This window comes from Etheostoma spectabile, chromosome 18 (assembly GCF_008692095.1).
Source record: "Etheostoma spectabile isolate EspeVRDwgs_2016 chromosome 18, UIUC_Espe_1.0, whole genome shotgun sequence".
NCBI classification, from domain to species: Eukaryota; Metazoa; Chordata; class Actinopteri; order Perciformes; family Percidae; genus Etheostoma; species Etheostoma spectabile.
This window is the reverse complement of record NC_045750.1, coordinates 10,623,908-10,645,889: the sequence shown is the minus strand read 5'-3', so window position 1 is coordinate 10,645,889 and position 21,982 is coordinate 10,623,908. Positions and strand designations below refer to the sequence as shown.

Here is a 21,982-nt window from a genome sequence, read left to right as displayed (position 1 = left end):
ATGCTTGTTACTATGGAGACGAGGCTCGTGTTTACAGACTGAAGACTGTTTTTTTTTTCACGTTTTCATTTTCAACCATGGACTCCAAAATACACATAGAAATTGTTGGTTTAATTAAAGACCGTAATTTCCATGTTGCCAAAAGTATTGCTGAGGTTAATGTCTTAACGTTTGTTTGCAGTTTTATGTAGCATAATCCATATGTTTTCAACGTTAACAATGCTTGCGTCGTTTGACTAACGTTATGCACAACAGGGATTAAAACAGAAGTTTCCTGTCCCATTTCTGGATCCAAAAATTACACCACTACTCGAATTTGACTGGCACACATATCTGTGCCACAAGAAAAAGGTAAGTCGTCTGATTTTATATATATATATATATATATATATATATATATATATATATATATATAGATATAGATATAGATATTGAAGTCCAACTTTCAAGCAAATTATTCATAATGGGCAAAACTGCTGTTCATTCATGGATAGAGAGTTAGGAGTGCTGAACTATCAAAATTTCAATCAAAATGTATTTATATAGCACTATATAGCTACATCAGTGGTGGAAGAAATATTCAGATATTTTACTTAGGTGAAAGTAGCAATGTCAATAAAAAAATACCCCCATTAGAAGTACAGCTCAGGCAGTCAGATTTAAAGGCCTTCACAACATTTTGCTGAATGGACCACTGCTCAGGTTAAAGTTCTGACCTATGCTGTGAAACACACAATACCACCACTCATTACGTAACGTTACGCATGAGAATTATAAAGATGTAAGTCGTGTTGTCCCACCCTTAGTTCAACAACACTATTAGGGAATTGATACAGATGTCAATCAAACAGACAGGCCTAATCAGGCCAAATAAGATTTTTGTTTGTGTGAATAGGCATTGTATTTTATAAACGATCACGTATTATCTTGATCTGCAAAGTAACTTTTAAGTAAAGCTTGCAAATGAACACAGTGGAGTAAAGAGTGACAAACAATGGTTGCCTATGAAATAAAGTACAGTATTGGAAAGTACAAGTACATCCCAATTGTACAGTCCTTGAGGAAATATTCTTGTTACTTACTAAACTCTATACTGTTACTCTACTATACAGCTACTCACACCTACACTGCTGTGGTATGACACTATGGTTATTCTGAAAGGCCCAAACACATCAGTTGCTCAACACTTGTGATTAAAGGAGCTGCGTGGTGAAGTGTGGCAGTACTCCAGCAGCCTGATGTGCTTTCTGAACGGCCTTCTCCTTGGTAATGAGAAGGCTCTCGCCGGCTGGGCTAAGAATCAGTGGAGTTTCTCTTTCACTCGGCCGCAGGCTTTCTATATGGCTCTCACTGAGGACTACTACAGCAAACACCTGCGGGACACTGGGGCAAGTCAACACCACAGTCACATAAATAACAAATATAGTGGGTATAAAAAAATGTAGATCGAAAGTTGTGTTCAGTTTGTTGTGTGTATCAGGAAGCAGGTCATTGACATCTGTACATGATAGGAAGCTTTTCAAACTATCAGGCTCTAGTCATACTTACAGTCATCAACACTGGCTTTTCTAGAGGGATATTGCTCTGTAAAAATATATTTGATGAAATATTTATTATATTTGTTTGACCATGAAAATCTGAATTAAAAGAATACATATCTGTGTCCTTTCATTATAGCATAGGTTTGTCTTCATGGATATTGAGATAGCAGGAGAGGCCGTAGGGAGGTTATTGTTTGAGGTGAGGCATACATCCATGTAGTCTCACATTGCTTGCACATACCACTTGTGTTATCTCAACCGCATGTAAGCTTAATCTTCATAGTCTAATTTTAGATAGATATTGTTGAAATTGCTGATATAAAAAAACTAGATCTCCATTACAGAATAACTCCATGTTCAAATCCACATGTCCTCCCTCCCCTCAGCTGTTCTCAGATGTTTGTCCAAAGACATCAGAGAACTTTGAGGCTCTGTGCACAGGAGAACGCGGTCAGTCACAGAGCGGCTTCCCACTTTTCTACAAGGGCTCTGTGTTTCATCGTGTGGTGCCCAATGGCTGGGTGCAAGGAGGAGGTACAGTATGGGCCACACAAGTCCTGTAGCAATGTTGCTAATATTTAGTTAATAATAATAAATTGAATTTGTATATAGTTTTTCAAGAACCCAAAGTTGCTTTTCCAGTTGGTTTTCACATACAAATTAAATACAATATCCAACTTTAGCATCAGTGCAGTTAATTTGATATACATCTAGGATGCATACATTGTACTTATAGAGATGGGAATATATCAATACATTTTCAGTGCTTTGAAACTAGTTACAACTTATCTCACTCTATTTAAAGTAAGAAAATATGCATTGAGCTCCTCTGACTTCCTATCTGTATTACTCATTACAGCCCAACCCTTGTTTAGATAAAAACACAGATTGAGACAGCACGAAAGTGAAAGTGAATTTGTTCTTTTTACCGTAACACTGTAATCTAGTTTAACAGTAGCAAAATTAATCAATTTTGCAGATATTTCTCCAGAGAGGAGAGGTGATGGAGGGGAGTCTATCTATGGACCAACTTTTGAAGGTAAAAAACATATAACCAGTGCAAGATATTTACAGTATTACAATGAGAACCCACTGTGCATGCGTGCATATTTGCAGATTTAATAGTACTCACTTTAAATTCACCTGAACATGTGTTCTTTCTCCTTTTAGACGAGAGCTTTGCCGTGTCCCACATAAGACGGGGCACTCTAGGAATGGCCAATAAGGGTCCCCACAGTAATGCATCCCAGTTCTACATCACCCTGCAGCCCACACCCTGGATGGACAGGACCTATGTTGCCTTTGGGTTTGTATCACACCTACTTAATTTCCCAATTTTGCATAATCTCAGATCTCTTATACAGTTTTGCTCAAGCCTAATGTCTTTTTTCCATTCTAGTCGTGTGGTTGAGGGTGTCGACGTCCTCAAGAGATTAGAGGGAGCTCTGACTTGCAATGAAAGACCCAAGTATGAATGTAAAGTTAAGGATTGTGGAGTGTTTAAGTTTTAAGCTTAGTGATAAAACATTTTCCCAATGTTTAATGTTTTTCATGTAATCAAATAAACCTGGAATACATGTAACATATAATTTACATTTGCTTTTCTTCAAAATATATTTTTGTGTGAATGTGCATTCAGCAGCATTGTGATACTGCAGATGTTAGTGTTTTTTTGTCCAGTGGTAAATGGGCTCTAGAGATAGGATATCAGCTTGAATTGCTATTTTGTTTCACTCTTATTCTGTATAAACCAATTGGAGACTATTCAGGAGTGCTAAGCAGGCTAACATAGGATGCTCCTGACATTATTTCACTTGATACTGCAAATTGTATTCACTAAAAATGTTGTCAGGGGGTCATGGTGCTTTTGGGCCCCAGGTCCCTATATTGAGTCAACCCTGCCATGGATGTGACTCTGAGAGGTTATTTTTAGCGCTATAATACTCAATGTTTTGCGTCATGTGTATTTTTTGTTAGGTATTTTTGAGCAACATCTCTCTCAGCCATACAGAAGCGACACCTCGCAGTTTGTTTAATGATAATATGAAGAAACTCCTCTTCTTCTTGCCTTTGACGTGGTAACAGTTCACGTACACTTCTCCTCCCAGTAAAAAGTGCCACATGACCTGTCTAGTAGGAAGTAGCGAGCAACAGCAACAGCAGCGGCGACCAGACGCGAAACGGGAGGAAGCTGTGAAATCTCTGAAGTCTCATTCTCGACGTTTCTCAGCAGATACGCTTTCCCTGTCGGAACAGAAAGAGCAATACGTTATCCGCAGTCATGTACTTCAAGGTGGCGTTTTTCACTGTAGTTCTTGCTCTGATTGGCGCATCAGCCGCAACAGACTCAGGTAAGTTTGCGACCTCTCACTGCTGAGCTAGCGGCTAGCTACAACCAGCCTTTTCCCTCCTTAGCACGGTGAAGACATCTACTAGTAAACTGATTTTAATCTACCTCTATGCCTCCAATTTTGGTCAATACAGAGTCCATTAGACACATAGCTTCTTAATTTGACAGCTGTCACTCATCCCTTTTTTATTTACAAAAAATATATGTACAAAAGATCCTTTTGGCAGCTTGTCAGTTGTATTCCCACGCTGAAGTTGTCATGACCAGCTAACGCTTTAGCCTGCTGGAAAGATATGTGACCTGAAATCAAATTGAAATGGTGGAGCTGCAATATACCTCTCATAATGTCAATTATTAGAGGGCAAAAGGCTGAATCATGGAGCATGGTGTATTATTTGTCAGATCCAGTTGATCAGGAACCAGATCAGCTTGTTATGTAACCGCTTACATTTTACCTCACTGTGTCACATTTTACAATTCAGAACATTGTAATGCAATTCATAACATTGTAATACCCTGCTTTGTTTGTGGTAACATATTTGTAATTGTAAGTTAGTTAGTTTCATTTTCTATCACTTGTTATCTTTCTTGAAAACTACCACAACTAAATCTGATTTATGGCTTCTTTGCAGATGGTTGTTCCTCTCTGTCGTGTGCTTCATGTGAAACCACTAGCGGCTGCCTGTGGGTTAACTGCACAGAATGTGAGTATCTGTCCTAAATGTGTGGCAGGTTGTGGATCCAGAGTCACAGGTTGGTTCTTTATGTGTCCCAATTTGTCCAGACAGCTGAACTGATTGGACACATGATTCCTATGGTATGGAGAGAATGTATGGCAGTGGATACTTACTTTTAGATGATGTCATCCCAATTTTCCTAAAGCCCGAGCTGTATCTTAATCATCTGGCAACACCAGCGATCTGGACAGGCTGGTTTGGGAGTAAATTACTGGCACACGGTTCTATATTGGTGACTGCATAGACTCACTATTTTTTACCACAATGTCATAGAGGATTGAGAGGACATTGTCTCTTGGACATTTTATTCTCACGTTTGTTCTGACTGTGGTTTTGCTGCTCTTTGACTACATCTCTTTTTTGTCATCCTGTAATTTAATTATGTTAATGATAATGTCTGTCAAAACATGAGGGCTCAGAGTATGAGAACTCTCTCTGACTTTGGCACTATAGAGTGGAGGATGCAGAATAAAATTCTGCAGTGGTATTTTTCAACCTGATTAGGAAGTCCACTGGTTGGATTTTAGAAATATGCCTCATTTAGTAAAAAGGAGTTGCCATAACAAAACTGCATGAGAGATTGTTTCCTGAATCATGAGTCAACCAACGGTTTTCCGCTCGCTATGTGCTCCCAATACTGTTTGTGGTTAAAGTAATAGAGAAGAGGAGCTTGTTATCAGTGTCAGGAAATGAGGTTACAGGTTTTATCGGTAAAGTGTCAAAAGTATTTTAAAATTGTAGATTTTTCACACTTTTTCATTCTGCCGATATGAATAAGATTATGTGATAAATCCTTGTGCTTACTGGCTTGAAAGCACACTTTTGGCACAAGTTTTTTTGTAAGTTAAATGCTACAGTAGACCTCTGAAACTTGTAGGTGAAAAAAAATCCTCTTGAGTATTTATTATTGACCATATCGCCCTTGAGGGCCATAGTCCAATGTTGGCGGGAGTTCAGTGTGTGTAGTCAGAAAGACACAGGCAGGTCTCTAGTGATTGTGAAGAAGATGAACAGGAGAGGAAGCGAGGGGATGTGTGGCAGGAAATCTGCAATATCCTCACGCTGGGGAACAGAAGGAAGGAGAGGATAACGGCATGAGTTGGAGGAAAGAGTGTGCAGATAGGATAAAAGATCATTTTCATGTGCCTTTTTGTTGTCATAATTTATGCCAGGACGTGGTGTAGCATAATCTTGTCGTATATTTCAGCTGTCATTAGGCTCAAAGAATGGAAGATAACTTGTGTAATCGCAACTGTATTACTAGTTGGTCTAGCATAGACAAAACCATTAAGCCTAGCTCCTACAACAGTTCACGTAAGCAGGACAAGCACAAGGTATTTTAGGTCTCACGGGAGTTAACCTGTTTAACAAACAGCTTTGATTCTTTCCAGTAAAGATTGTGTAAATATCTGGTGATCCACACCCTCTTTCTGCTTTGTCTCTGTTAAAAGGTCCTCCTAATGATACATTTCTTGTGAATCCTTAAGTGGTTAAACAGGAAAGGTGAGATACTACACAGGATTCAAGCAGGCTCAACAGTGCTTAGAACACACACACACACAAACACACACACACACACACACCTAGTAAAATCTTTATAGATAAATCCCAAGAATTGATTTTGCATTTCACATGAACTCAGCAAAAAACCAGAAAGTCAGCTCTGACCAGTCAAGATGGCTTTGCTGAAGCACAGCATAACCACACTACTGCATCAGGCTAAAACCTACCACATTGTCATTGCTAGATTTATCTTTGGTTAAGGGAATTTGTGTAAACAAGCCTTTGGCGTCAGGGCCACATTTCCCTGCAGCCCAGTGTTTAAACCCTTAAAAACTTTACACGTGTACACGCAAGCTCGGTAGCACCTCTAAGTACAGGCCGTAGTCTGTGACAAAGCTTGTTGAGTGCTTCTAACTAATAGTTTTCTGTGGTGACATGTGAGGCTTTCACTCACAACTCTAGCTTGAGAAAGCTGTGGATGCACCTCGTGGTGATGATGATGTCACCATCTTGAAAAAGGGTGAGAGTCAGACCTACCTTTCACAGCTGCCTGTAAGATAACAGCCCTCTGACCTAATGGAGAGTGAACAAAAATCCAATTCCTTCCACATGCTTTGACATACATAGATCGCAGTGTCAGATCACACTGAGTGTGAAAAATAATGCAGCCAACATGAAATTACTTGATCTGTGTCCGAAATCACAGTTTGAAGTGCAGTGAGACATTAAGATTCCAGCTTTAAAACGTTTCACTCTTTGAGTTTCAAACTTAACGCTTGCTTTAGATTTTTTTTTTCTCCTTCAGTTGTTACATAGTCTTGCATTGCCAGACCCTCCTCCACAGCGTGCTCTGGTTTACTGGCATGTCTTTAAACCAATCACAATCATCCGCACAGAAGAGAACTTGTTTTGAACTTGTTTTGGTGGAACATGTGTGCGTTCAAAAATTGTTTTAGTTGTGTGAGAGAAAACTCAGATTGAACAGATAGTCTAGCTAGCTGTCTCAATTTACCCTGCAGAGATCTGAGGAGCAGTTAACCATAGTCCTCATGAATCCACCAAAGTTTAAAATTCCAACACAAAGAAAGCAGAAGGAAAAGGACATCGGCGAAAATACATGCATCCGGCAGAATTTCCTGCAGCACTAAGGTAATCCCAGAAGTGGAACATCGTGGATATAGACTAGTAACACAACTGCTAAATCGTGTTAAACATGTTTTACAAACACGATTCCAAAAAAGTTGGGAGACTGTACAAATTGTGAGTAAAATAGTAATAGAATAATTTACAAATTTCATAAACTTGTATTTTATTCACAATAGAGTATAGATAAGATATCACATGTTGAAAATGAGACATTTTCAAATGTCAAGGCAAATATTTGCTCATTTAAGATTTCATGAAAGCTACACATTTCAAAAAAAGTTGGGACAAGTAGCAAGAAGAGGGTGGAAAAGTTAAAATTACATATAAGGAACAGCTAGAGGACCAATTTGCAACTCATTAGATCAATTGACAACATGATTGGGTATAAAAAGAGCCTCTCAGAGTGGCAGTGTCTCTCAGAAGTCAAGAGGGGCAGAGGATCACCAATTCCCCCAATGCTGCAGCGAAAAATAGTGGAGCAATATCAGAAAGAAGTTTCTCAGAGAAAATTGCAAAGATTTTGAAGTTATCATCATCTACAGTGCATGATATCATCCAAAGATTCAGAGAATCTGGAACAATCTCTGTGCGTAAGGGTCAAGGCCGGAAAACCATACTGGACGCCTGTGATCTTCGGGCCCTTAGACGGCACTGCATCACATACAGGAATGCTACTATAATGGAAATCACAACATGGGCTCAGGAATACTTCCAGAAAACATTGTCGGTGAACACAATCCACCGTGCCAGTCGCCTGTGCCGGCTAAAACTCTATAGATCAAAAAAAGCCATATCTGAACCGGATCCAGAAAAGCCGGCGTTTTCTCTCAGCCAAGACTAATTTAAAATGGACTGTGGCAAAGTAGAAAACTGTTCTGTGGTCAGACAAATCAAAATTTGAAGTTTGTTTTGGAATACTGGGATGCCATGTCATCCGAACTAAAGAGGACAAGGACAACCCAAGTATTTACAGTGCTCAATTCAGAAGCCTGCATCTCTGATGGTATGGGGTTGCACATGTGGCATGGGCAGCTTACACATCTGGAAAGGAACCATCAATGCTGAGAGGTATATCCAAGTTCTAGAACAACATATGCTCCCATCCAGACGTCGTCTCTTTCAGGGAAGACCTTGCATTTGCCAACATGACAATGCCAAACCACATACTGCATCAATTCCAACATCATGGCTGAGTAGAAGAAGGATTTAGGTACTGAAATAGGCAGCCTGCAGTCCAGATCTTTTACCCATAGAAAACATTTGGCGCATCATAAAGAGGAAGATGCAACAAAGAAGACCTTAAACAGTTGAGCACCTAGAAGCCTGTATTAGACAAGAATGGGACAACATTCCTATTCCTATACTTGAGCAACTTGTCTTCTCAAAAAGAAGATGGGATACCACACAGTGGTCAACATGGCATTGTCACAACTTTTTTTAAATGTGTTGATGCCATGAAATTTAAAGTCATCTTATTTTTCCCTTAAAATTATAAATCTTCTCAGTTTCAACATTTGATGTCATCTATGTTGTATTCAGAATGAAATACTGAAATTTGAAACTTCCACATCATTGCATTCTGTTTTTATTCACAATTTGTAGTGTCCCAACTTTTTTGGAATCAGGTTTGTATGTTCCTGCTTTAAAGCTACACCATGGCTACGTACGTAGGCACGTGGAGTCACAGACCCTACGCTGTAGCCTGTCGTGTACCTCTCAAAAGAATGTAACCACACGTCTCAGTGACACACGTCGCTTGGCCGTGGCTTGGTAGCGTTGCATTTCACCATACGTTTCCTGGTTCTCCTTCTTCATAAACAACAGGAAATCGTGGAGGGGGTTAACTTTTCCTGCTACAGATTTCCGACTGTGGTCAGAAAGCACAAGGGAGACGCTTTCTTTCTCTAATCACCATCACGCTTCTCGCTTTACCACACACTTCCCACTCGTGCACACATGCCAGCCCTGCTTTTATCCTAAAGACACTGACGCACAAACTAATAATTACGACAGGAAGGCCATTTGGTAGTTGCTTGTCTCCAAGGCCAGTGTACAGAGATGCATAACCTGATCCAAAATGTAGCCATGTGAGCTGTGGAGTATGTAAGACAGGCTGGTGAGTCATTTTTGACCCTATATGGAGAAAGCCAAAAGATGCTTTCAACAATGGCTGCAGCCTTAGTGTTAAAGCTGTTCCTGTATCTGTAATTTATGGGTAGCCATCTGTTGGGAGTCGTTAGGTTTGGTTGCTGTGGATTATAGTATTACAAGCTAGGAAGGTGTAGGAAGGCATTTTACAGCACCAGATGTAAAGTAGAAACAGTTCCCTTTATGATGTTCCTGTATTCCAGGACGATACCGTCCCCATATGGTCATATAAACAAATTCAAGAGCATTTGTTTTTATATCAACACAAAGACGAGGTTAAAGGCCTTTTTAATGGCCTCCCCATCAACATATTTAAGCGTTATTTTTTTAAAACTGTTTATTAGCATTATTTTCAATAACAAACAATTTTCAGTGTAATTGTGATTTGTGTATAGGACTACAAATAAATAACAGTAATGGTTAAAATAAAATAAAAAGGGACAATGAAGCCTGTATAAAAGTGAGATGAGTCTGAGTAGGTACATGGTTACATATACAGTATACGCATACATACATCCACACGCACATAGACCTAAATGTGGAGTTAGCCTATGGTGCAGAGTTCAATGTTAGAAAGTTGGAACAAGGGCAGTCAGCTTCACTGAGGTACACTGGAACTGTAATGTTTCTATTTAGTTAAGAAAGGCTGCCAGAGCTTAAAGAATTTAGCTGAGAATCCACGTAGCGTGTGCTTAATTCTTTCTTGCCTACTAAAATGGAGAGCATCTCTGATCCAGGACTAAAACGAGGGAGGAGAAGGAGTATGTAACTGTCATTAAACCTTTATGGGAAATATGTTTTCTACTTCTGCATCACTTCAGACAATAAGTTTTAAAATGGCATTTACTTTACTTACATTACTGTATCCTTGTCCAGTAAGTTGGATCCTAAAAATCAAAGCATTGCTTAGCAGCTAGCATGTAATGGAATAAGTAAGTTTTTTTAAATTATGGTTTTTAGTTTATAACATGTGAACAATGAAATTGCCCATTCCAATTTACCACAGCCACATCACAAGGTGATAATGTCAGACAAAGATAAACATCTACTCATAACATTGAGAAGTTAGAACCAGCATTGTTCTGGGCATTTTCCTTGAAAAAAAATAATTTCTAAAAAATAGTTTCTGACGTGTTAAGATTGTACAGTAGCAATAAAGTGAACACCATACAGTAGAACTGGGTGTGAAATAGAATCTATAGTCACAAGGTGTTGTCCGTCGTGACTCATGGTTTCCTCACTGTGACACAGACCGAGTTGTACCATTGAAGGAAACTAGCATAAATTGATAGAAATGTCTGTGTTGGTTGTTTAATGTATGGAATTTGATCTTACTTTAGTTAATCATGTGTGTAAATTAGTCAAATTTAGTTCCTTAGGTAAATCATTATCTCTATCTTGATTTCTTGTAAAGTAGTTTGACCAGCGAAGACTTCACGGCGGTGCAAAGTCCCTTTCTGTCCTGGTTAATTAGTAATTCGATTTTCTAATATAAGTGAATACACCTAGATCAAACTATGAGTCAGCAAACACACAAATGTCTTCAGTCTTTTTTGGGGGGGAATTTCCACCTTTTTAATGGATAGGACAGCTATGTGAGAAAGGGGAGAGAGACGGGCAAGACATGCAGGAAATCATCACAGGTCGGATTCGAACCCTGGACCTCTCTCCTATGTCTGTGTGCGCCTGTTCTCCCCACTGAGCCAAGCTGGCCACAAACGTCTTCAGTCTTAAACAGTGGTAGAATCAAACTGAAGGTGTATACGCAAAAACAATTATAAAGTACTTGAAATTTACAAATTTCTGGTACTTTATACTTCTACTACACTATATTACAGACAGAAAATACATGTATTTTACGTGTTTATTTCTTAGTTACTTGGCAGATAAACATTTTACTTACGACATATTTAATTAGATTCCTACAGTAATATAAATATGACATGGGCTCTTCTGTTGCATATTAAATACTTTTACTTTGATGCTTTAAGCATGCTTTGCATTCTTTTAATTGTAATAGAGTATTTTTACATTGTTGTATTGCTACTTTTATTTTTTACTAAGTACTGCATGTGATCTGAATATTGATTTCAAGTTACTATTTTGACCGGTGACTATTTTACTTATAAATAAATGATGCAAGGAGTCATGATCTTATGTGGCCAGGTAGATTGCTGTTATTATGATTGTGTTAAAAATGAAAAACAAATGCATACATAACACGACATACCCAACGTGAAATAATCAAGCGGTATGATGGGGACAACAGGATGTTGGCCTGTGTGAGCAAATGCTCTGACCTTGCTCTGTAAAAGACGAGATAAGAGAATTTCCCCACTGCACATCATGTTGCTTAACTATTTTTAATGTGCAGAACAAGTGTGAGACAGATCATCAGATTCAGCTGAATGTGCTCTATGAAAAAAACCTTGAGACTGTGGGCCACTATGTTCTGGAAACACGCAGTAACATTGGTGATTCTTTGTGTTTTGAGAGCTGAATAATGAGGCTGTTATGAGACTTTAGCGAGAGATGAATAATTTGCCATTGTCACCTCAAAATACCATGCTCAGGATTGAAGTGCGTTTTGCTCTTGCCAACATTAGACACTAAAATCTACTTTGACTGCTTGTTGACACACATTCATATAAAGCACAAACCAGGCATTTAATTCTTGACATCTCTTTCAACAGCTTCTGGCTGTGTCAACTACACTTTGGCAGAAAACGAGAGCTGCACCAATCTTAGCTGCTCAGGTAAGTCAAACAGCCTAATGGTTCTAAAGACCAGGCCGGAAATTAACATTTTGTATTGACATGTTCTTTTAGGCCATTAGACTCCATATTTGTATACAAAGGAAAACATGAAATAATCTTCAGATTCTGTTTGGGTTTAGCTACGCTCTAACTGAGGTGTTAGTTAATGATCAGTTTCAGCACTTTGTCTTTGTCGTCTTTGTGTCCAAAAGTCTTGGCTCTCAGCTGCCCAAGAGATATGATGAGCGAGTGTCCTTTCTGGCCATTGTTGTTTGCATTGTCCCTCTTCTGCTTTCCCCCTTTCACCCTGTCTTAATGTTCGTTCCCTGTCCAGCTGTTGGACTCCCAGTTACACCCCTTCCCACTACAGTTCCCCCTGCCACAGCCTCCCTTACCACTACTGGCACCAGCACCTCCACTAACGGCAGCAGCCCTCAGCCCACCTCAGGTAACCGGTCCTGAAAAACCTCTGCTACTGCTTAGTCTATGTTGTCCAGCATATAAAGTTTGAAGTGGTCTTGTTAATAGTTTTATTGAGATCTCTTAAAGTTGTAGTCTCTAAGAATTTCATGATATCAAACCCTGTTTTACTACAGTATTGTTTGCGGTTTTTCAGCAGGAGCCATTCAGTAATTACCTCTCCATCTAGTTTTCATTGTTAATAGCGGAGTCTGCGAGGGAGTCACAGAAAACAATGCAGCATGTAATCCAGCGTTAATGTTTTAATTTGCATCTTACTGATAACAGTTACTGTTACCAACACTTTCAACTGCTGCTGAATCACATTAAAATACTTCAAACACAGGGAGGCTTTTATTGTAAAGTATCTGGATATTTTGTTTTATTTTGGCAAGGGACTGAAGAAACAAGAGGGAGCAGCCACAGTGAGCGGTTAGATTAAGAGTTTCAGGGCAACAACTCCTCAGCAAGCAACCAACTTTACTGTCCCCTGCTGTGCTTTCCCCACCTGTGTGCAGCATGAAATAAGAAAGGGGTTAAAATTAATATTGACTGACTTCTTTATTGAAACATGTTTCTTTGGCTGTAGTGTAAATTGATACACCAGTATCTGCATTCCTGACAAAGTGTCTGCTCAAGGAGTGTTTGCGTTAGTATTAAACCACGCAGGACTGAAATGTTGAAAGTGTGTTCACACAGTCCACATTTTGTGCAAATTGTGTGCCACGATAATATACAAATCCAATGCAAAAGCATGAGAGATGAAGCACATTTGAGGTGGTCGAAGCAAATAATGCAAATGGTGTTACGCGAACACAAAAAATGTTGGTCATTCTCATATCCGCGTGAAACAAATGTGCGCAGCCGGTGTAAACACAACATAGGGATTACAACTTTAAACAAGTTAACCAGTATAAAGGCTAATGGATGTGTTCCTACTTTGACCCTACTACAGACAATTCAACCATTATTACCACCGCTGCCCCCACTCACAGTGGAAACACCTCCATCCCTACGTCTCCATCCTCTACTACAGGTACTGTAAACCTGACATTGTGATGGAGCAAGAACATTTTGAATCTGCCCTGTCATGTACATACACAAGAATAACATGTATCTCATATATCTTTTTGTCACAGCTGGAAACAGCACAGACACCACACCAACTTCCCCACCTCCTGTCCCGCACAATAACACCTTTGACGCTGCAAGCTTCATTGGTGGAATAGTGCTGGTCCTGGGCCTGCAGGCCGTGATCTTCTTCCTCTACAAGTTCTGCAAGTCCAAGGAACGCAACTACCACACCCTTTGAAGCAGCCAAACTTTTTGATCCACATCACTCGGCCTATCCCCACCAATTAGAACCTTCCAGAGAGGACTCCCCACTAGCCACGCACTCATCACGACGGACTCAAACACTGTTTTCAAGCAGGTTTTCTAGATCTTTGATGTTTGTGCCACTTGTGGTTTAGACCTGCATTAGCCTTGCTGTTGGAGTCTGTATTAGGCACACACGCAGGCCTGTTGTGCATGATAATTCCACTAGAACAACTAATCAGATCTCCTGTAATATGGCATTTTAAGCCTTGAGCATATGTATTAAATCATCTGGAAGCTACTCCCACCTCCATCATGCCATTAGTCATTTTGTGAAAACCGTTGCGAATTGAGGTGGAACGTGTTATTTACAGCCTCTGTCCTCATGGCTTGCTCATTTAAATACATCACTTGAGAGTTTAAGAATTAGTCATGTAGACAAAGTAGCTTTCCTGTTGATGCTTGGGAGTAGTACAGCTGAAAACTGGTATCATTTACATCATTGTTTTGATTTGGAAACACTGTTTGAGTTCACAGCTATGCTTAAACGCAATGACTGTGATGATTCAGTATTGCTTTTAGGCTGTTCAATCATGGGCATGTTCCCTCATCCCCCATGCAGCTGTGTCATGTATGTGTTCATAGATGATGTAAAACTGGTGGGGTTACTTACGAGGGAATAAAAGCAACACCCAATCATCTGATGTCAGACTTGAAAAAAAGAAGCCATATTTGGTGTCTCCCTTGGCAGTGCGGTGCGATTTCTGCTGTTGACTTCACTGGGAAAATCCTTCAATCAATACTAGTTGTAAAAGATCCACTTCTAGTAGAGCAGCTAAATGCAATAAATACAGTATCAAGTTCATTTGATCAGCTGGCCATTTGCAACCCATTTATCTGAGGGAGTCAAAAAAGGCCTGTGGGTCAAAATGAAAGATTGTAGACTATTTCAAAGATATTAATAATTCAATTGTTTTAATAGTGTATAATATAGAAAATGGGGGGATAGAAAAGAAAATGACATGCACTTTCTTGATGTGGACAGTGATAGCAGTGAAGTGCCTTTTACCGTCCAGTTTGACTTAAAGAGAGAATGGTGACACGGAAGAGGACAAGTCTTTTCTTCCTAGTTGAGGCCCCAGTGTTATCATTAGTTTGTTTGTAAGAGAGAAACGGTATCGCTGTGCTGATATTGGTGAGAACCGTAGTATCCCAGCTGGACTGAATAGCCTTTTATTGTGAAAAATACAGTAGATAGTTGTAACTCGAGGGCCTTGGTCAGTCAAGATTGAAGTTTTCCCTATAAGTAGAGGTCTTCTCACTGGTAGCTTTGTATAAATGAATAATTAAAAAAGGCTCTCCCTTTTCTAGCGCCCAATACTACCCCAAAATGTCCTCCCAGCTCACTATTTATCTTTCAGAACTCAGTTGTAAATTGTGTTGAATTATAAAAACAACAATGAGCTGGCATGACATTTTGGACCGCTGTTAGGTGCTATAAATCAGGGAACGTAACTTTAAAGAAATGGCAAAATATTTGGCTTAATTTAAAAACTGGGTATTGGGGAGAGTACATTGAGTTAAAAATGTTAGGACTGTTTGAGTGCTGGTTTGGTCCAATGAGCATTGCTCCTTTGATTTCTGAATGGAGTGTAAATGAGAGGATTGTGAATGAAGTGCGGAACTGCAACAACAAAGCGGATGTGCTAAAGCTCACTTCAAGTTTTCTAAATAGCTTGCTGCTAACTGTGTGATGTTATTTCTTTTTCCATTTTGTCCTTCCTGGACATAGCCATATCCTGTTTTTCTTCATCTTCTAGGTTTTGACTTTAGGAAAGGCTAAACGAAGGAGTGTTTATCAGTACATTTTGCTCGTAGCGGCTTGTTCAGTGTCAAGGATGTTTTGTTAAATGCCTGTTTTTTCTTATTGCATGCTGGATGCTTGGAGTTGCGATTTTTCCTCCCATTGCATATGATCTTAAGGATTTAGACACTTTAAAAACCACTTGATTATTTGTAATTAGCCCATATGCTAGTTGAAAGAATGCCTTGAAACATGTGCATTGAGCCAAAGTCCTCAGTTTTGGCATGGAAATTGAGCATTGCATTGACAAGCTTTGTTTTGTAACTGTCTTTGTAAATGTTTTCATGGTTCAGCCAAAACAAAATCTGATGCTTGTATAAATACTCAGTCTTGAATATTTACTAGGTAATAGATGAATAATGTTTTTATGACCACGAACCGTAAGAAATTGTGAGTGCAGAGTTGTTTTTTTTCTTCTTTTTGCTTTGGCTTTCATAATTTAACATTACGTTTCCTGCTGCTCACCATCAACACGCCTTTTAACCTTGTCACTTGGTGGCATTAGGCTACAGCCCAAAGACCCAGCTATGGCGAGAAGGCTCCAGAGTTTTGCCTTAGCTGCATTAATTTGTGCATTCTCTGCACGCGGAGAGCCTTCGCCCAAATTTTGAGAATTATGAGTTCTATTCAAAGCTGTTGAATGGCATGCTGTAACAACTGAATCCAGTCAGAGTGCTCTCTGCTTTCGACATAGTAGCTGCATTCCATAAGAACACAGCATCCCGTGAAGACTTTGTGGTGTGGATACCAATAGATGTCCATTGTGTTGCCTCTCTGCAGCTTCTCCTACAAGTTACTAACTCAGTCCGTGCACCTCCTAAGGAAAAGTGCCTTATTCAGTTAATCCATATATGCCACATCTATTCAATTTCAATGTGACTCATCACTTTCAGACCCCTGCAAAGTGGTTTTCTGTATGGTATTCTACTTTGTCTTTTTTTGTCATTGTCAGCCTTAAGTTCTTGATCAAACCCACAGAGCATTTGCTAGTGACAAGCTGTCCAGGCAACTATTAGCCTGCTTTTATTTAAAGAGTGTGTTTGTTAGATGCTATGTTTTCATTAGCATTTAAGTGCCTAAATGTCAACCAATCACACAATAGAATTATAGTTGTTTAAATGCTGGTGGAATGGCTAGAACAAGCTAATGAATGGCAGTTTTCAACTGGATGTAGCCTGGACAACTTCTCCCCAGCACCTTGTAATAGAATAACTTACCAGTAATGTTGTAACCACAGCCACATCTCTAGTGTCCTTTACTGCAACATTTCCTCCATAATGTAAACAGTTTTTGAATGACTTGAAGCCCCCTTTGGTTGTAATTTTGCAGTGTTGCATTGAATTGTTTGTTTTCTGTCCCAATAGGATTTTAAATTTGCATGGACTGTTAGTTTTCTGGCTTGCAGTGTTCAATTCCAAGAGTAAAACCTTTTTAATTCCATCCTTTTGCCCAGCAAATGTGCACAGATTGTAGTGCCATATTTTTTAGAGGCCATTAGGATCGTAGGTACGATGGTTTTTTTTGGCTTTGCTTCCACACAACGATATGTAGACACTAGCAGGTGCCACAAAGCCTCATGAAATGTTTTGTGCTTATTTTGTGCTTATTTTTCTCTCTCAAACCTTTTTATTTTGTGCCTTGTTTTCTAGTGTTGCCTTTAGTTTCACGGTGTAAAGCCAATAAAGTTTGAATATTGTTAAACAAATCACTGTATTTACCTTTCATTGGGCAGCAGTGCTGAAGTTTCTTGGAGCTGGTTATTTACATGACAAATCGCAAGTGGGACGATGATACACACAGCCAGATCTCAGCTCTCAGGCTCCATCACCATGGTTACAATTGAACGGCTAGTTGCCTAGACAACGAAAGGTATCAAGTTCAAGCTTTGCTTTGTCTTGCCCTGTGTGTGTGTAGCTAAGTCAACAAGTTCTCTTGTTACAGAAGAAATGTGGTGCTGAACAAACCATTTCATCAAATCATATTCATAGTATCTAAACATGTTCTCCAAATTCTGCATTTACTCGTGTATTCAGGATTTGGCAGTAAATGTAGCTTCATGTTTAGCATACAAAGAGGTATCTCATCTAACTCTAGCAAGAAAGCAAATGAGCCTATTTACCAAAATGCCAAATTATTTAAAAATTGACCAATTTTTCTTTTAATATCTTTAACTGGCTAAGGGACTTTGTTTCACTCATAAATGAAATAAGAGAACAGACATTGTCATTCAAATCAACATAGCAGGATGGTAAGAGTGCTGGCCATCTCCCTGCTTTACTTGGCAAGACAAGCCCTGCGTAGCAGTCAAGTGCTAGGACTGGCCAGGCGTCCATGCTCACGTGTTCAAGTCCTATCCCCAGACCAGCGGGGCTATCTTAACCAGTCAAGGTCAGTGCCTGACCTCAACCATCTTGCCTAACCACACAGCTGCTATGCTGGGCAAAGCTTGCCAAGAAAAGCAGTGAGATTCATAATAACGCACAGTTGCCATTTCAAAGAACTACGACCATCAAAGCAGGCAAACTCATTCAATTCTATGGTCAATGCACAGTGCCATTTCCATTTGATCTAGTCAAATGACCATGGCATACAGCTGAATTTCTGTTTTACTCTCATTCTATTTCCCTGGTTTCACCCCATTTTCTGTTTTAACTGCTCTTCTGCCTGAGTGGGTTTGTTCAATCTGCTTGAGGTCTATTGGCCAAAAAAACCCAATATAATTTACAGGCATTATCAGATTCTTTTTCTTTGTAAGATGTTTTTGGGGCATGTTAGGCCTTTATTTTCATAGCACAGCTAAGACATTAAAGCAGACAGAGAGGGGGAATGACATGCATTGAGGAGTAAACCTCTATGTATTGGCGCACGCTCTACTAGATTGTTTTTGACATAATTCTGATGTACATGCTGTATCCAGCCCGACTCCATCAATACCCGCCATCTCCATCTGATGATCTAGTGTAGTGGTTCCCAACCGTGGGTTTGTAACACTCCATGAGTCCCCAAAATAAATCCGAAGGGTCACTAGATGACCGAATGGATTAGAAAAAAAAACATTTTTTTAGATAAGGATATTTTTTTTTACAAAAATCTACAAATCCCTCACACAATGTCATAACTTGTGATGAAGGGTGACAAGTAGACATTGCTTCATTTTAAGGGGCCACAAGCCCAAAAAAGTTGTGCTGCTTTACCTGAAAATATAAAGGGAAGTTGGTGACAAGCGTGCTCCCCTTTGGCCATACACAAACTAATAGCCCTACAATTAACTGTAGGGCCACAGCCTTTTGTGGAAGTCTACACACATTTTCTTGTATATAATAAAGTTTAAGGAGTGGACTAACACTTAAACAGATCTCCAAGTTTTGTTGTAATTACTGTACAGATTTGTAGCATTGTCTTGATGTTGACTACTTTCTTTGTATGATAGAAATCCACGTTTTTGTAAAGCATACAGGTGCAAAGTTTATCGCAGCCATGTGCGAACCCCCCCAAAAAACCCACCCCTCTGTTCAAAACAATCCGTTTGTTTTTCATGCTCCTGACAGGACACATGGTCAGTTTCCAAGGTCACAGCAAGATTCTGCTTATGTAGCAAAAAACTTTTAGCTCTAAAGGAAAATTTAGTGTGCATGTGTGTCTGTGTGTGCGCACTCAAGAAATAGGGTCTATATAGTTCAATATATTCTGGGACATGGTGTGTGAGTGTGTGTACAATACAGTATGTTTGTGCTAAGCATTCTTCCATTGGCCCAGTTTCCTAACACCACAGAGTTTCAGGAGAGAATGCTTTTTTTGGACAACCACACCATAATTTCTCATGTGCCCATTAAAGACAATCTGCAACCCTAGTTCACAGTATCTGCTGTTACTGGACAGAGATAGAAAAGCTTGTGTTGCTCTATCAAAACATCTCTTATGGAGTCTTTCACTAAGGTGGAAAATCCTTCAGTCAGCCAACATTTTAATAACCAATAAACTTGTTACTTTTCAATTTTTCTTCATGTAATCTTGTCTCAAAGAATTACTCTAGGCAAATTGACATATTGTTATAGTCGAATGATAGCTCTTTACAAGCAATCATTTCACACATCCACAACAAAACCCTTTACACAGACTCACATCCCCCCCCTCCTACATACACTGCTCTCCGAACACACCGCTGCTATTCAACACCAGGCAAAAAGGTGGGTGTGCTGTCACAAGGTCAGAGCTGCAGGGTCAGGAGAGATGTATGTGGGCATGGAGGAGTTTTGACTTGCCTCAGCTAACGTGATTGCCGTGTCCAATCATGCTCTGTAATCTAATATGGGAGCACATAGAAACAATGCAATAGGTTTATAGTCTCTCTCTCTCTCATATGCCACCTCAGTCCATTCAACCATGTCGGGAACTCAGAGTCATGCCAAGAATACCAGGACCAAGCAAGTTTAGCTAGATAATAAACTGAAAAGACTGAATGCAGAGGGCGGATAACAATCAGCTGTTTTCGACTCCCATGACCCAGAACCTTGGACATGGCAGTTTGGGATGTTGCAGTTTTAATTTTAGTTTTTATCGCAACCGTTTCTGTGCAAACAGTCACTGTGATATAGGGAGTGACTGAGATTAGCTTTTAAGGTTAAAAATGCTTCTTGTGCATTAAAAATGTGACCTGATGAGACAATAAAAAGGCAATTGAGACCTGATAACGCACAAGATAATGCAAGAATGTTATGAGGCAGTTTCACATGTGGGTTATTCTTCCCCTAAAAGGTGGCTGACTTAAATAAACAAGAGAAAAAAAAAAGAAAAAAAAAAGCTTCATCCACGCCAGAAATGTGTCCTGTCATCTGACCAGTCTGCAATTAAGAAGAGTAATAGCTATCATAGTTGAATTTAAAGAGAATTTAGGTATGTTGGCAGTGTAAAATAACAGTCCTTTGGCAAAAAGCCGTTCCTCCCACTTGTGCACAGCGATGAAAACAACATCCGTTTGTCCTGTGGTCAGGGCTACATTTACTCAGCTGTCCAGCCAGCTGCTGGAACAGAGTTCACAAAGCATTTGGACCTTGTATTACAGACAGTAGGAGCTTGATGCTGCATGCAACATTATAAAGTTATGTCCTATTATCATACATGCAACTTTACGGTGTGTGGGGTAAAAGCCTTTACTTTCGTAAAATAGACATAGGATGTGCACTGCCACCTAGTGGTTCTCAGTATGAGTCAATGACAGAGAAAAACGTTTGTGTTGGCAGAAGTAAAATGTGAAGAAAAAATGTATTTACAATATTTAATGAGAATAAGCTTTATTAAAAATAAAAAAATATTAAAAATAGATTACTCCAGCTTAATTTCAGATGAGACAGGTTAAGGTCCTGATTCATACACCCTCTACCTAAAATAACGTGCAAGATTTAAAGTCAATCACACACTGCTTAAGAGGTTTTATGAGGAACACCTAATCAAGTCCTGTGAGAAACACAAAAACACGTTATCCCCTCTTTACATTTGTTTCTGAAAATGTCCCAGAGGCCATTTGAAGAGAGGAGAAAAAAAAAAAACAGGCTGCCAGAAAGCAAGGGGAGTCTTGCGGTTCATCCATCTGTAGCATCAAAGCCTGCACACAGAAAGGTTGTTCAGAGTACCTCATGTTTCCCAGGAGAGGTCGTCCTGTTTTAGGCTGTTTCTGAATTTCTGGGTCTCTCTAAGAAGATGCAGGTTGTTGTGAGTGATCCCACCTTTCTTTCCTTTCTTCTTAGCCTTAACAAGAGAGGGAACAGGTGGCTTGATCCCACTAGACGTCTTGACTGTGTGTTCCTCAGCACATGGCTGACTCTGGTTCCATTTATGGACCTGTGCATGAGCCAAAGACAGAAAACATAAGACACCTACACAATTTAGGACTAACTGACACTACAAACAGACACTGGACATACTTACATTTCTGTTGGCATACAACACTTTCACACATCTACAAAGCCTGCCTCTGCATTGTACTGAGCGATGGTTCACATACCATCTGCTGGTGTTTGCGGAGCTTAGTGATCTGAGTTCCCTTCTCCTCCATCCTAACGACCAACCTCTCCAGTTCTCTCTGCAGGTCCCGCCTCTGCTCGTGATGTTGGATTCCATCTATCTGATGCGCCAACTCTTGATGTTCACTGAAAAGAAGAAAA

The 21,982-nt window shown here is 39.6% G+C and overlaps 3 protein-coding genes across 9 annotated transcripts in view; 2 read left to right on the top strand and 1 right to left on the bottom strand.

The window, feature by feature from the left end:
* Positions 1–18: 18 nt before the first annotated feature.
* On the top strand, positions 19–3,132 carry ppil6 (peptidylprolyl isomerase (cyclophilin)-like 6). Its single transcript, XM_032543023.1, has 8 exons — positions 19–155; positions 256–351; positions 1,200–1,388; positions 1,678–1,740; positions 1,928–2,075; positions 2,521–2,580; positions 2,712–2,847; positions 2,941–3,132. Exons 1-8 carry the CDS (start codon positions 78–80, stop codon positions 3,050–3,052), a joined length of 882 nt encoding a protein of 293 aa, XP_032398914.1. The 5' UTR covers positions 19–77; the 3' UTR covers positions 3,053–3,132.
* Positions 3,133–3,569: 437 nt separating this feature from the next.
* Positions 3,570–17,526, top strand: cd164 (CD164 molecule, sialomucin). Of its 4 annotated transcripts, none has more exons than XM_032543024.1 (6): positions 3,570–3,892; positions 4,524–4,595; positions 12,116–12,181; positions 12,516–12,629; positions 13,596–13,676; positions 13,780–17,526. In XM_032543024.1, exons 1-6 carry the CDS (start codon positions 3,823–3,825, stop codon positions 13,950–13,952), a joined length of 576 nt encoding a protein of 191 aa, XP_032398915.1. In that variant the 5' UTR covers positions 3,570–3,822; the 3' UTR covers positions 13,953–17,526. The 4 variants fall into 4 exon arrangements, with proteins under 4 accessions (XP_032398915.1, XP_032398916.1, XP_032398917.1 ...); XM_032543025.1 differs by having other exon boundaries at positions 3,573–3,892; positions 12,119–12,181; XM_032543026.1 differs by lacking the exon at positions 12,516–12,629 and having other exon boundaries at positions 3,576–3,892.
* A 2,339-nt stretch (positions 17,527–19,865) lies between these two features.
* The window catches only part of cep57l1 (centrosomal protein 57, like 1), a 6,684-nt gene continuing 4,567 nt past the window's right edge, over positions 19,866–21,982 (bottom strand). For 2 of the 4 annotated variants that reach the window (XM_032543018.1, XM_032543022.1), the window contains exons 10-11: positions 21,823–21,967; positions 21,096–21,659 (exon numbers count right to left, since the gene is read on the bottom strand). In XM_032543018.1, coding sequence (XP_032398909.1) covers positions 21,453–21,659; positions 21,823–21,967 — 352 coding nt within the window. In that variant the 3' untranslated portion in view covers positions 21,096–21,452. Of the gene's footprint in view, positions 20,125–21,095; positions 21,660–21,822; positions 21,968–21,982 lie in introns of those variants that run through there. The other 2 variants (XM_032543020.1, XM_032543019.1) reach the window with 2 other exon arrangements.

What these genes read in the sequence shown, in the direction of transcription:
- cd164 (XM_032543024.1), top strand. Translation starts at nt 3,823, where the DNA reads ATGTACTTCAAGGTGGCGTTTTTCACTGTAGTTCTTGCTCTGATTGGC. An exon ending in ATCAGCCGCAACAGACTCAG is followed by an intron (nt 3,893 to 4,523) that starts GTAAGTTTGCGA and finishes GCTTCTTTGCAG; the next exon opens with ATGGTTGTTCCTCTCTGTCG. An exon ending in CAGCCCTCAGCCCACCTCAG is followed by an intron (nt 12,630 to 13,595) that starts GTAACCGGTCCT and finishes ACCCTACTACAG; the next exon opens with ACAATTCAACCATTATTACC.
- ppil6 (XM_032543023.1), top strand. Translation starts at nt 78, where the DNA reads ATGGACTCCAAAATACACATAGAAATTGTTGGTTTAATTAAAGACCGT. An exon ending in TGGCTGGGTGCAAGGAGGAG is followed by an intron (nt 2,076 to 2,520) that starts GTACAGTATGGG and finishes TCAATTTTGCAG; the next exon opens with ATATTTCTCCAGAGAGGAGA. An exon ending in AGGACCTATGTTGCCTTTGG is followed by an intron (nt 2,848 to 2,940) that starts GTTTGTATCACA and finishes TTTCCATTCTAG; the next exon opens with TCGTGTGGTTGAGGGTGTCG.